General features: G+C 34.0%; 1 protein-coding gene across 1 annotated transcript in view; it reads left to right on the forward strand.

The window, feature by feature from the left end:
- LOC105305969 (EGF-like and EMI domain-containing protein 1) overlaps positions 1-15,750 on the forward strand; it is a 453,542-nt gene that overhangs the window by 427,206 nt on the left and 10,586 nt on the right. Inside the window, 4 exon segments of the mRNA XM_011380831.1 lie at positions 2,590-2,709; positions 4,630-4,752; positions 9,568-9,705; positions 13,532-13,654. Of these exon segments, the coding sequence (XP_011379133.1) occupies positions 2,590-2,709; positions 4,630-4,752; positions 9,568-9,705; positions 13,532-13,654 (504 nt within the window).

The following is a 15,750-nucleotide window of genomic DNA, read 5'->3' on the forward strand; positions in this document are numbered from 1 at the left end:
TGTGTGTGTGTGCGTGCGTGCGTGTGTGTGAAAGAAAGAGAGAGAGAGAAATTGGGGGGGCAGGGCAGAATGAATTTTTAGACATAAATGTAAGAATTTCTTAGAGAGCTGATACCAGGCAGAAGCAATACAAGAGAAAAAAAGATAGGAAAAGATAATTAAAAAAAAGGAAAGCACTAGTAATGATTAGTATAGAAATTCATGAAATAGAGAATAAAAAACAAGAGAGAAAATTAGTAAAACCGAAAGTTAGTTCTTTGAAAATATAAAAAATTAACAAACCTTTAGTTAGACTCACGAAAAAAAGGGAGATGACTCAAATTAATAAAATGAATGAAAAAGGGAACATCCCTACTAACCCTAAGGAAATAAAAAGGAGTATAAGGTAATACTATGAACAACTATATCACAACAAATTAGATAGATGAAATGAACAAATTCCTAAAATGGCAAAAACTACTGAAACTGACTTCTATAGTAATACAAAATTTGGTTAGACATATAATAAGTAAAGAGATAGAATTAGTAATTTTAAAACTTCTCATTAAGAAAAGCTCAGGCCCAGATGGTTCCAATAGTGAATTATACCAGTTTAAGTAGAATTAATGTAAATTCTTCACAAATTGTTTCAAAATGTAGAAAAAAAAGAGCATACTTCCCAACTTATTTCATAAGGCCAATATTACTCTGCTACTAAAACCAGACAAGGATTTCACAAAAAAGAAAAACTACAGACCAATATGAATATGATATAGATATACAAAATCCTCGACAAAATACTAAGGAAACCACATCCAACAATGTAGAAAAGGGAGTGTGCACTATGATCTAGTAGGATATATCTCAGGAAAACAAGGTTGTTCAACATCTGAAAATCAATTAATACAATATACCGTATCAACAGAATAAAGGACAAAACCCACCTGATCATATCAATAGATGCAGGAAAAAAAAACAAAAAAAAAAAAACAAAATACCCTTGACAAAATCAAACACCCCTTTTTGATAAAAAGAACTCAACAAACTAGAAAGAGAGGAGAATATCTTCAACCTGATAAATGAAACCTGTGAAAAACACACTGCTCCCATTATGCTTAATTCCTCCAAGATCAGGAAGAAGATAAAGATGATGCCATTCAACATTGAACTGGAAGTTCTAGCAAGAACAAAAAAAGGCAACAAAATAAGACAAAAGTCACCCAAATTAGAAAGGCAGAAGTAAAATATCTCTGTTTGGAGATGACATGATCTTGTATATAGAAAGTCTGAAGGAATCTACTTAAAAAAAAAAAAAAAAACTATTAGAACTAATAAAAAGTTTACCATAGTTGCAGGCATAAAGTCAACACATAAAAATTAGTTAGATTTCTATACACTAGCAATGAACAATCTGAAAGTAAGATTAAGAAACAATTCTATTTATAATAGCATCAAAAAAAGATAAAATACATAGGAACAAAATTAACGAAAAGTGTAAAAATTATCTACTGAAAACTATAAAACATTCTTGAAATAAATTAAAGACTCAAAATAGATAGACATTTTATGCTCGTGGATCAAACAACTTAATATTATTGAAATGGCACTATTGCCCCAATTCGATCTACAAATTCAGCTCGATCTCTATAAAAAGGAGGAGCAGAACAGTGTATATTGTATCTGTGATAGATAGATCATACATATATACATACATACATACATACTTGTATTACATATTTTCGTAGTCTGGAAGGATTTACAAGAAACTAATGAAAGCATGAAAGCATTTATGTGTGGTAGTGGTTGGATTAAAAATGAGAGAATGCAGGGACAAAGTAGATTTATATATATTGTTTTGCTTTTTATATGCTGTGTATTAAGTATGGGGAGGGAAGAAGTAGAAATTCTGCAGTCCCACCGAGCAGCCTGTAATGTAGAGAAGGCTGGATTCACAGAGTCAGACCAGAATCACTTAACTCCTAAATTTAATAAGCTCTGTGTGGTAGTATCCTCATAGGATGTGTTGCTTCACATTGCTTTGGACTTTCAGAGAATATGTCTAATACTAAGACAGGAGCAAGTGAGGGAGAGAAGGAGGCCAGCTGATTAATTCCAGGGGAAGCTGAATTTATTTCATTTCCATGATAGCTGTAGCTAAGACTCTCCCATGTGTCTCCAGTAAGCCTTCTCCTCCACCATGATTGCTTATCAAAAGGCAGAGGAGATCTAGAAGAGGTAAAAAGGTTTTTCTAAGGATGATTCTGCTCCTCAAAGTTGTAGAAAAGATGGAGAGAGAAGAAGAGAAAAAGCAAAAGTATATAGAGGAGTTTCTGCTGACTAACTTTGGGTGGCAGATATACTTTTGAAAAGAGTGAAATTAAGCTAATTTTGCTTTGGCCTTGATACATGTTTAGATTTGTACAGATTTCAGATCACACAACCTTTTGATGAATTAGTTCCATCAGAAAGGGGGATTTTCAAGAGTCCTTACCACCTCTATGTGAAAAACCCAATGGCCTCAATTCCATCTTTACTTTTCTCCACCCTTCCACTCTGTATATCTTTCTAAAGTTAATTAATTGCTAACTATCACTGCTTAATTGCTTTTAGAGATGGACCCCTGCACAGGTGGGAATGGATATGCCCACATCTGTCAGAGTGAGAACGAAGTGGCCAGGTGTGCCTGTCACCCAGGCTACCAGCTGTCTGAAGACAAAAAGGCCTGTGAAGGTAGGAAGTTGAAGCTGATGGCTTAATGGAGTAATTGTTTGAAATTTTGTGGTAATTCAATTTGAATAGACAGAACAGCTAGAAGAAAGGTGTTTTCATTTATGCTTACAAAGGGACATTTGTATTCTTATTTGATAATTCTGAAAGGTATTTTTATGATTCTATAAAAACAGTGAAATTTTTAGTTACAAATAAAAGGTCTGGTGTAGTTTCAGAATTAATACTTTTTGTTTCTGCTTCTCATTCTGAAGTGAATTCCAAAATTAATATTTCAAAACCTTTCATAACCTCACAGGGAGTTTTTTATTATAGGCTACAGAAGGTGGGAATAAGCTTTGAAAAGCAAGTATGTGCAAATGAGTGTTCTCAGAAGTTAGGGATAATTGAAATCAAAAAAAAAAAAAGGAGAAGAAGAAGAAGAAATTTTGCAAATACAAGTTTACATATTTCTCTTTCCTAGAAATATCAAAACAGACATACTTCAAAGATGAAAGCGATAAATTACTCCATGAACAGAACTGATAAGTGAAGTTATTCCTGTGGGACAGTCTTTGTTTCAGTAACTTCTGAATAATCAAATAATCCTTCATTTATATCATGACATCTTCATAACATGAAATAGTTTATTTGGATTAATTATGAAAATACCAAAATATTTCCTGACTTATGAGACTGATAAACACTTTGAAAAAAATGAAAAAGAATTAGACATAAAAATTGATGTTTAGTTTTTTTCTTTAAGCCAAAACTAAGATAAAATTTTCTGTGGATTGTGTTAACACACTTTTCTGACAAATAATATATCTGCTTTGGTCTTCTGTTTACATAGCACTTGGTACAGAATAGGCTCTTGTTAAATATTTATGGAAAACTGACAAATACATACATATATATGTATATCTCTATCTATATATAATATCTTTCAAAGTTTTATTTTAATAGCTGGTGCATTATTCCTAGAAAGTCTATCTCTCAAATTACTACTTACTTAGAGTTTTACATGAATGAGTATTTCTCTTAAGCACCCTGGTAAGGGCGATATGCAGGACAGGACAAGGAGGAAGTTCTAGTAGAGAAAAATGATGAAACCTATCCATTTAAAGGGAAAGAGCAGGGATGACCTGGGCCACACAATGAAATGACACTGAATGAACTTGGCTGTTGGTATCAGGAGAGAGGGCACCACTGTTTAAACCTTTTCGGGTTTGCCCCAAGATAACTCGCAGATTATGCTCCTAACCTTTCTCCTAAAGTTTGCCATGAAATATCTCACTTTCATTATTATTTTCACATTGCTCTAGTATATTGATAGTCTTTGGAAACAAATGACATCATTCTATTTATAGCATTGTTTTTAGTAGTTCGATCACTGAAAACGTCAAATCCTAGAAAACAGCAATCCTACGCGAGCTGCACTTTTTTTTTTCTAAATGGAAAAAAGGTTTAAATAGCACAGACCAGTAATAATCATATGTACAACATATACTGTGAATTGCTACATACGAAGGCCCCAAATCCACCTTATCTAAGGCCACACATACTGTCTACCTTAAGTCAGGGAGGTATCATTTTTAATTAAGAACGTGGTATATATTCCTGAAGACAAAGTACAATGACTTCTACCTGTATTATTAGGGGACAGATAAGGTCTATATTTTAATTTGTTTTCTTTTCTCCTTCCCCCAATTAATAGACACTAGTAGGTTTTAATAGCTAGAAATAAATGAGAGCATAAGACCAACACTAGAGTTAATGTTATTTGTAGTTAGTTTATTTACAAATATGGAGCCTACGTGGTATTTTACTGTTACCCTTGATATTGCAATTCAAGGAATGGATGCTTTAGTTCATTTTTACAGTTTACACATAAATTTTTATTCAAGCTCCAAAGACATAGCTGCTGTGTATTTCTCTCTGCAGACATAAACGAGTGTGTGGAAGGGCTTGCTCACTGTGGCCATCGTTGTGAAAACACAGTTGGATCTTTCACTTGTGCCTGTCACCCTGGCTTTGAGCTGGGAGCTGATGGAAAACAGTGTTACAGTAAGTGGCAACAGTCCGCAGCCCTGGAAATGTGTGGCATTTGACAAGTATTGAACAAGAGTAGTAAAAGAATGACCCTGAATATCTTGCCAAAGCAGAAGCTCCTGAAAATGCTTTCCATGGGGGGGGGGGGGGGGGAGGGGTGAGAGCTTAGAAGTCCAACCCTCTCATTTTAATTTGAAGAAACAGGGGCCTAGGGTTAATAGAAAGTGGCTGGCATAATGATCCCTAGTGTAGATGGCAAGGACTAAGTCTCAGGTCTTCTGACTGGGTTCCCTCGGACTCTGGTTCTCCTGGTGAATAGTCTGCCTTCTTCCATCATCTCTGCCATGTAGTATTGATTGAACACTGGTAACTCCAATGTAAACCTCAAGGAAAAGGAAGTAACAGGAACGAATGAACCAGCAGTCCAAGGAGCAGGTCTAGATTGTAGTAAAACGTCTGACACATTCGATACTCTAAAGGGTACTTTTTGTGTTAGCCTTTCTCCCCCTCCCATTATTTATTCATTTCCATCTTGCCTATTTAAGCAACTCCTTACGACTTTGCATTCTCTTTCATTAACTCATCCCTCTTTTCCTATTCTTCAAAAAATTATGATCCATGTCATCTGATCTTAGCTTCTTCCTCACCTAAGCTCAGATATACAATTTAATTCATTCCTTATTATAAATATATTAAAATGTTAATATGCTGAATTATTAGCTGCTATTAATAGCTATCGCAGCTATTTCCTATTCTCATGTCTTCCCCACTGGTCTGCCACTTAATCTGTAGGTGAACACACTTCCTCCTTTACTAAGCTTAAAACTATCTGATACAGATTCTTTCATGTTCCACGATCTCTACCTCAGTATTTCCCATCCTCATCCATCCTCTGCTTCTTCCTTTTTTTTTCAAATGACAGATTTTTTTTTTAATTTATTTGGATGATTTCTGTATCTTTGCTGTTTATGCGATCATGATATACCATCAATTCATTTTTCATCAGACCCTACTTTCCTTATCATCAGACCCTACTCTTCTCTCAAGGACTTCTCCCCTTTTTTCTATACTTCATATCTACACCTTAGCAGGTAAGTTTTTTTATGTTTAAAACACAACCATGTTAATCGATTTTACTTGAAATTCAAGACCATAAATCTTATATGATTAAGCAGCATGGCTGGACAAATCTATACTATCAGAACATGTCCACTTTCATCCTCATCAAAAAGAATGTTTACCATCTTCTCTTTCTCTTCTAAATCTTTGTATCACTCCTCTTTTGCCTTTATCCTTACCTTGTCTCTTATGTCATAAATAAAATGAGTGCAAACTACCATCTAAGCTAGCAACTAAACTGAAACATCTCATAAAATTGTAAAGAAAACCCTTCTCCCCAATTAATATGAAGGAAGTGGCCCTGCTGCTATCAAAGGCTATCTTCTCCATCGTACTTTGGATTCCATTCTTTCTCATTATCCCTAGATCTTTGCTATTACGGTTATCTCATGGATTGTTCTCATCAGCATATCAACATGGCCCAATATCTCCTGTCTTTGAAGTACCCTCAGATAAGCCTACATCCCACTGGAGTGCTAATTTGATCACCTTCAAGGCGAATTTTTATGACTTTGCCAATATCTTCTTCTTTATCTTGCAGTTTCTCATCATCCAAGACCCATGACCTCCATGTTACCAGACTGCATGTTACCTTCTCTGATTTTATCCTATTATACCTCTCAGCAGCTTTCAACACAGATGATTAACCCCTATTCTTGAAACACTTTCTCCTCTCCCATGTTTTCACACTTTCCTAGTTTTCCTCTCCATCTTTGGCCCCTCTCTTAATGTCAAATTTTTATTTCCACTTGTCTTTTTCTTTAATCATATGTGAATATATCAAACTATGTACTCAACATCTCTACTTGCTTGACTGATAGGCATTGCAAACTTGACAGGTCCAAAACAAAACTGCTGATTTCCAGTCTCATTCCAAAGATATCCTTCTCAGTTCTCCATGTCTTAGCAAACCATCCATTTAATGATGAAGCCAAAAACTCAATGATAAAAATTAATAAGTGACAGAACTGGGACTCGAACTAGGGTCTTTAGGCTCCAAATACCCTATCTTTTCAAGTTCATCATATATTTTTATATGTTATATTTTTCTTTATCGGTTTTAATTGAGGGAGAAGAATAAAGGTAGTCATAAATAGAATAATTTTGTGTTCTTACCTAAGCTCTTTCATGAAGAGACATTCTTAGGGCCACTTAATTCTTCATTCTCTTCTACTGCATAAAATGCTATGTTTTTTAATGCCTGTGTTTCCAGTGGAATCTTAAGATCTGTTGATATATTTCTACTGCTTAAAGACAGCACAATTTTGCTACAGGGATATTTTTTAAAAAGCAAAGTAAATAAGATGAGAGAGAAGAATTAACTAATTAGGATACAGCTTCTGAAGTGAGTCTTTCTTTTAATGCCCTGAAGAGTCCTTTCAGGCAGAAAGAAATATGGATTGCTTTTACCTTCTTATTAATATTTTGGCTTTTTAATGTGGCCAGAGGTGTAGGAGCATTTTACAAATGCCTGGAGTAAAATCTCTTGAAATCTGACTCGTGCATTCTCAGTTATCATGAAAAAGGGAGCCATTATTGCTAATGAGTTATGAGGTACAGGTTTTCTGTAGAATTTACTTGGGAAAGCAATTTGCCCTAGAGTTGAATACGTTTGGTAGAAGTGTAGTTTTATATTTATTTCCCTTATGTGACTATTTGGCTAAGTTCTTTGTGCAGCTCTCACCAGACCTCAATATTTACTAAGTGACATGCAAAACTTTCTTGATGAAAACTGGTATTTTGAGTTGTTTCAAAACCTGTAGGTGGAGTAAATGTTTTCAGAGCATGGTAATGTTTAACAATGAATTATGTGTCTTTCATATGACAAGTATATTTTAGGATAATATTGTTTTAACTCTGTCTTGGGAAAACAATATTTTATATTTATATAATTTCTTCTCAGAGGTTCTCAAAACACTCTATAGCATAAACATCGAATCTCTATAGTGTGTTATGAATAAACTATCACAGTCTTGTGATTAAATTTTTTTTAATTTCATATTCAGCATGGTTAAATAAGACTTTCCCCAAATTATTAGCACTATAATTGAACTTAAATTCCATGTGCATTTAATGCATTGTGTATCAAATAAATAATTATTTGCTACTTATGAGAAACTACAAGTTTTTTTTTTCCAGTTTTTTAAAGTGTAAGTTTTTTTTAAGTTCTATGGTTAAATGTCATTACCTGTATCAAGAACACAAAATCTTAGCTTACTTCTAGTGGGCAGTTATAGGTCTGAGTATGCTATTGTTTAAGTCCCATGTATTTTTTAATTAGGTTACAATAATGTCATTTATAATTAAAATAAATTACCACCAGAAGTCTTAGAGCCACATCGATCACAGAAAAATAACAAGAATAATAGCCAAAATTTGAAAGATATCTCCCTAAAGAGTATATGTTAACATATCATGAAAAATATTTCTTTTTGTTATTTCAGTCTTTCCTTTAGCTTTCCAATTTTTCTCAGTCCTAAACTAGCTATTTCTAAACCCAAAGGGGTTCTTATTTTCAACAATAAATTGATTAGCATAATCCTTTTTTGTTTGTTCCATTATTCAAAACCTATTTTTGAACATCTGTTATCAGCTAAGTAATGCAGGATAATGATGGCACAGAGGGATGAGCACAACGACAGGGATGTGCACTGGGTGCTCTGGGACACATAAGGCTGCTGCCTACCATAGACTGGAGGCCAGGGATGAGGGGGAGGATGATTTCTTACAGTAACTATGCAGGAACTGTAGCAGATGCCTAGGCAGTTTCAATGGTGAGATAGGCTTTCCGTAAGTACCACAATCTTAAGCACCCTTGTCTTGTTCTTTCTCATCTTTCTTCTTCCAAAGGATTAAGGAATTACAAATGGAAGAAAATGAACAAATGTAGACAGTCTCATTAATGAGAGGTTTATCCAAGCAACACAATGAAGAACAATAGAGGCCAATGGGAAAAATAGCAGAATACCTAAATATACTGTAACATTGATTCAAAGCAGTTTTAAATTTCTCATTTCCTCACTTAGAAAATGATTGATTATAATGTCTGTATACTCAGTACACTTGGCATCCATATACTTAGGTTGATGTCACCCAAAATGCCCCAAATTAGCATGTACTGGAATCAGCAAATTGGTTTTTAGAGTAATACTATGTTTACATAAATAAGTGACTCTCTATTCCTCAAAGCTGATTAACACATTAACACGATACTAGTTAAATATGGTCAACTAATTCATTGATTTTGTGCTCATACTTTATTCCAAGGCTATTTTTAACCGTATTTTAACGTGCTCATAGCCTCTGAAAAGGACAGATAATAACATACCATTAGCTTGAGAACAGAAATGTCAGCTGGCAAACAACCTATTTGCTTTCTGATTATTGATTCAATACACACATTTTTTTATATCCTGAAAATACTGTGGATTCCCAGAGGTAAGTGTCCTTTAAGATAAGTGTTTAATAACCACTAGTGGACCAATTACCTATCTGCATCACTTCATCAACTTAACATTATTTATAGGTTTATTAGTATTTTGATATTGTTTAGACATTCACAGCTTAATAGCCCTCTGACTTTTATATGTGTAGAGTGTTGATAAATTTCCAGTAAAGTTGTCATCCTCCCAACAGAGTATGTCTGTTGTTGACATATATTCAAGTTTCTCTGTTGTTATGCTAATAACCATCTTCTACTTGTTTGGAAAGGGATTGAATTGGAAATTGTCAATAGCTGTGAAAAGAACAATGGTGGTTGTTCCCATCAGTGTGAACATGCACTTGGTGGGCCCCGTTGTTCCTGTAACCATGGACACCAGCTTGATTCAGATGAGAAAACATGCATAGGTAATGTATGGTAAATGCCAGCTTCCTTCAGAGTTGCCCTGGATTCACTTAGCCCTTTTCTCTCTAATACTTAATTGCTGTAATGTGAGCCACAGCTCTCATACTACAAGGATAATTAAATTGAAAGATGTCTCTGACTACTGGATAAAGGTAAAACAAATATTACTTGGCAAAAGACATTATGTTTAGATATGTACTTTGAAGTTAAAGGAGATTTAAAATATTTAAAAAATATATGAATTTAATAGTTTTACCTCAGGAAAATATTCCAAGACCTATCTAACTCTTTAATGTAATTTGTAATTCAAACAACAAGTGCTACCACATACCCTACTTCTCTCTACCTCAAGCAGAAACTAAATCACATTCATTGGTTCTCAGCTTGATAATGGTTTGAATGCATGTTCAGCATTGGTATGGCAGGAAGCTATTTTCCAAAAGAACAATTTAAAGATTTCATTGTTTGGAAATCACAGCTCAAACACATTTTTAATAGATAACTTTTCCAAGATATTATTAGAACTTACATCATTTGGGACAATGAGAAAACTAAATTCCACCCCAGACTTGCTTCATAATAAAATGTTTAATCTTGAGGTTCTGAGAAAAAAGGATTATCTACTAAAAAAATAGGGATAGTGAGCATCAAACTATTATGTGCTCTGGATCTTAGAGACCCATAGCCCCTAAAGCAATTTACTATCATTTGAGAATTATGATACCATATTTGTTTGTTTTCTTTTGTGACACTTTATATCACCTTTCTTAAAAATTATGATACGGATACTAAAAACAACCTTTGACCATTTTATGCTTCTCAATATGGTTGGAGACAAATTGGAATATAATAAAAGAAGAGTTGAATTTCAAAAGTCTAAGTATTTGCAATTTTTTACTGTGGCACTATGATGTGACAGAGTGAACTTCAAAGGATTTTGAAGTATTCTGGTTTCATAAATTATTTAACCAAAACAATGTCATTACTTGTAGTTCTTGAACCAACATTGTTTTGTGCGTTTTTCTGAGTCTGCAGTGGTTAACTTAGTGAAACCTTTGCTTTCCCAGCTTCTTTTTACGTAATGAAAAATATGCTTGTATTTTTCTACCTTGCTAACATTTGTATTTCTGGAAAAAATAAAAGAGCTTTCTTCCTTCTTTTCTTCCTCCCTTCTTTTCTCCTTCCCTTCCTTCCTGCCTATCTTTCTTCCTTTTTTGATCGTTGGATAAGGGAAATTGGGATTTCATGAAATCTTTTGTTCAAAATGTACAATTTGGTGTCTCACCTTATTCTTTGAAAAGTACAATTCAGTAAAGTTCTTATTTACAACTAGGAAAAAAAAAATAACATCTGCCAGGGTCGAAATGTAAGAAATTGCATATTTATGAGCTTTCAGTAGTCAGCATGACAATGTTGTATTTTTTATAGCTCAAGTTTATTTCATTTCTCAACAATAAATAATACACATTCCTAACGACCAGATATTCACTAGAGTAAGGCAATGATTTGTCTGGAGTGTACATATACATACTTTGCTTATTCTCCTGAGAACAGATTAAGGCCATGGATGCTTTGTAAAAACATTCACGCCTGAAGAAAATTAAGGAATTTTCTTTTGAGCTTATTTTAGGATCAACTTTTTTATATATGAGACTGTACAAATAAATATGAAAATAAGTCACCCAGTCTGCAAAAGGTCAGTCTTTCCTAAATGCAAAATTTTATTAGGGCTAAAACCTAGAGATATGTTGACACAATTTGAAAGACAGCTTCTAACATAATTGGCTAGGGAAAAATACAACTGTCTGATTAGCAATAAGTTCACTACATTTAACAATTGGTAGTTATTAGAAAAAAATTTATTTCTAACCTTTGGAGTTTTATTGAGAGACTGTGTATGGGCGTCAGATACAGAAGATCAGTTTTTTCAAGGTTTATTTTTGGTACTTTTCTGATGTCAAACTGAAATGTTTAATTGTTTTGCCTGGCTACCATTGATGCTCTATTTTTGATTAGGGCTAAATTTTTATGAATAGGCAAATTTCTCTACAATGTTGCAATATTTGGCATATTGGTCAATGTAAGAAAAATATGATTATCAGAGAGGAGGAAAATTAAAAGGGAAAAATAAGGAAACAAAGATCTCACTAAATAAAATCTGAAAAGAAATCAAGAAATTTAGGAAACTGGTAATATAAGGGTTGAAGGGACAGGGCATTTTAAGAAAGGCTTGTGATGTAAGAATGATGGGGTCTCAAATGACTTCCAGACTGAAGATGGTATACATGACACAAGCTAGAAGTAGCCCCAGAAGAAGGATAATAGAAGAATAATTCAGAATGAGTCATAATATGATATATTGATGAATTAATTTTCTAATTGTGATGTAGTCATGTTCCTTGTAGCTGAGAACAGGGAATCTTGAGACATAGAAGTTTGGAGGCTCTGGTGGTATTCGAGAAACCTTTTTAAAAATCTTGAGAAAACAACAGCATAAAGGATAAGTTTTAGATTAAATAAAACTGAATTTTTAAAAGTACTTTTGTCCTCCATATTCATGCTAGTTAATCCAAAGAACAAAAAACGGCTTAACATGAGAGAGGAAAAATATCACCTAAAATTTTGTAACACTGTTTGTGACATTTTACAGGAGAAAGAATGTTTTATGTCTAAATGACCTTCAGTTAGATATTTTATGGTGACCCCTCACCTTAGTTGATTGATTGCATTTTTTTTCCTTCCTTTCTCTTGTCTGCATTTTCTTACATTGGTACCTTTTCCAAGGTTAATTGAGACTCTGACCTTTTAATCTGTGGCCGCTCATGTAGTTATGGAACAATGGGATTTTGTAAACTCAGCATTGACAAGCCACCCAACTTAATAGCTCGACAAACAGAGAGGGTTGAATTGAACCAAGGGCCTATAGCCAAAAATCCTGACCACATAATTGCCAGGTGTCTAGCCTAAGGGAAGCAGTGGGTGAAGAGTCTGTTCCTATTCCTTAGCCAATTATGTTAGAAGCAATCACCTCAAAACTCAAGCCAAACAGATTATTCTTTGGCTAAAGTATTTCAATTTGACATTTTCTGGTACATTTTTATTTTCCCCAGTCAATTATGTCTTAGGAAGAAACATTTAAGATTGTAGAATTCTAGAATAATAGTGCTGAAGGAAACTTGAAGAGCATCGTTTAGAAAGCTGTTTGAATGCTAGAACATACCAGGGTAATGGTATCGCCAGTGGTAATAAAAAACCCTGAACCCCTGCATCTTCGAAAACTTCAAGCAAATGCTCTGAAATAGTCTGTTATTTAAGGCATAATATTTAAAATGATTGTCTGCCCTCACTGTAGTTACCACTTCTTTTCCCAGTCGTTTGAATTCCTTTTGCTCGGAAGTACTCTTTCATCTGAAGATCTACATGAACAAACACATTATTGAGTCTAAGACTGCCTCCTCTGAATTTTTTGGTTCTTCTCAAGCTTTTTTGTGTTGTCGTTGTTCTTCAAATTCTATTTATTTAACCAGATTGCTATTTAAATTGGAGAAATAGCAGAGATCTCTTTTTCTGTGCTTATAAATGCATTTGAGATTATTTACATACTTTTAAAATAAATAGCAGGCTTAGGAGAAGCATGCAAGAAATGAACTCAAATATGGACTTCATTCTTTTTGTCTTAGAGTTTCTTTAATGTCTGTACTATGTAGCCTGAGAAATAGAAAATAATTAGTAACACAATTTTAATTTAGAAATGAGGCTTGTCAGCACTTCTATAGGCCATCTAAATTCCTGTCTCCTGAACAACAGAAACGTCCTTTTCCCCTTCAGATCTTGATGAATGTGAGAGTGGAGAAGCTTGCTGTACCCAGCTCTGCATCAACTATTTCGGAGGCTATGAATGCAGTTGTCGGGAAGGCTTTCAGATCAGTTCTGATGATTGCGGATGTGATGGTAAGTTCTTGACATCTAACAGGGGATCACCAATGTGATGGGCCAATCAGTGAAGGAGGAATATCTGAGGAAGACAGTTAGGGTGAGAAAGGGAAGGACTTGACACCAAAGAGACTTGGATTTCTATGTGGTTCTACTATTTACTATTGTATGAACTTGGGTGACTCTAACTGCTCTGAGCCTCATAGCCTCATCAGGAAAGTGAATATAAAATAGGTGGTAAACAAAGGAAAGTAATAAATGTAAAGTGCCTAGTATAGTGATTGACATAGAGAAATCACTCAACTAGAAGTAACTATTATTATAATACTTGTTGGCCCATAATCATTTTTACCTAATTAAATGTATATAGGCAAGTGAGAGATTCTGGCATGGCATAGCACATTGCCATAGAAATTACTCATGGCAAGCTTGACTGGTATTAGAAAGTTGGTGGCTGAAAATCATTTTAATTAGAGAACGGTAGCAAAAGGATTGCCAGTTCATCGCCGCCACTGTCTAAATCTGTATCAGAATCCTTTATATATCTGGTATTAATCTAGCTAATGCAAATTTTAAAAAGTCATTTTATAATTTTCTAACTTATTTGTTAAAATTGGTTCGCTTACCTTTCAGATGATTTCTACGTTATGTACTTGTTTGAAATATCATAGGAGAATTTGAATTTAGTGAGTACAGTTAATTCACTTTGTTTAAACCATTACATTAGGAAGAGCTCATTTAAGTCATTGCTATCATTTATATTTTAATGTTTATTTTTTATATGTAATCTTTAAATTTTAATTTTATGATCACTATTACCATTTTATGAACCATATTTTTCTTGAAATCAAAGCAAACATGATGATTGGCATCTTTTTTTAATAACAAATTACATGAGAAGAATTTGATGCCTCAGGAAAAAAGATAGTATTTCTTTGCCTAAAGAAACAAATTTTTGAATTCTGTCGACTATGTAAGGTATGTTTCTCCATATACATGCCGGGCTTCTCAGCCTTGCAGTATAGATAACAGCAAAAAACACACAATTATGATATCTATATATTCTAAACACAGCAGAGTATATTACCATTTATCACATTCCATCCAATTAACAGGGCCAAAGATAATTTGAATTTTATCAACCATCTGCTCTTGAGCAGAATGAGCCAAGATATGATTGTATGGCATGAATATATGTACTTGGGTACATGCATCCAAATGGAAAAGGTATCCACATTCTGAGGCAAAGCTTAGAAGCTCAGCTTCATAAATGACCTTTTAGTATTGTGAAGACATGAACCAAAGTCTGGACTCAGACATGGATATATGTAAGTCACGCGAGATCAAGGCCTAGGGTTCTTCCATCTCTGAAATTCTCCACAACCCTTGTACAGAATTATAGATGAAATAAATGCTTCATCACAAATATCGAATAATTCAAGAATGAATGAACATGACACAAAATGGTACACAGCCTGAGACCATCAAATTTATATTGTTTTAAATTCTTCATCAAAAGTTCATGAACAAGGTCTCAGAAAAGCCTTGTCCATGTAAATGAACTATAATAAATTTGGAATTGAGTGAAAGAAAAATAATTGGCAGGATATACTTGAGAAAGAATTTGGGGACTATATTTGCTAGATGATAATACATTGTTATTGCTTAATAGGGTGACTAGAAGAACACAAATATGGCCATAAGTACATAATGTCCATTTTATCTCTCAGTGCTCAAAAGCAGACATTGTTTAAATTTTTCTAGATATGGACGAGTGTCTGGATATCAACACAGTCTGTGATCAACTATGTATTAACTCAGTGGGAACATATAACTGTACTTGTGAAGAAGGCTACAGAATTGGAAGTGATGGGAAAACTTGCATCTGTAAGTCACTGTCAAGAATTTTATTGTACCTCTTCTAAACTACTTTCAACCCCATTTTGTCCTTCAGGAGCAATGGAGACCACATATTTCTTAACTCAACCTGTCCTCCCCTTTCTCTCTTCGTAGACTGAGATCTTTCTTTTCCTTTTGTTCTCTCTCCTACAGTTTCAGCTTTGTGCTTGCTGCTTCTCACCTTCATTTACAATAGACTTTTTGAAATGGCCTCA

Source organism: Pteropus vampyrus, unplaced genomic scaffold (assembly GCF_000151845.1).
Source record: "Pteropus vampyrus isolate Shadow unplaced genomic scaffold, Pvam_2.0 Scaffold12, whole genome shotgun sequence".
NCBI classification, from domain to species: Eukaryota; Metazoa; Chordata; class Mammalia; order Chiroptera; family Pteropodidae; genus Pteropus; species Pteropus vampyrus.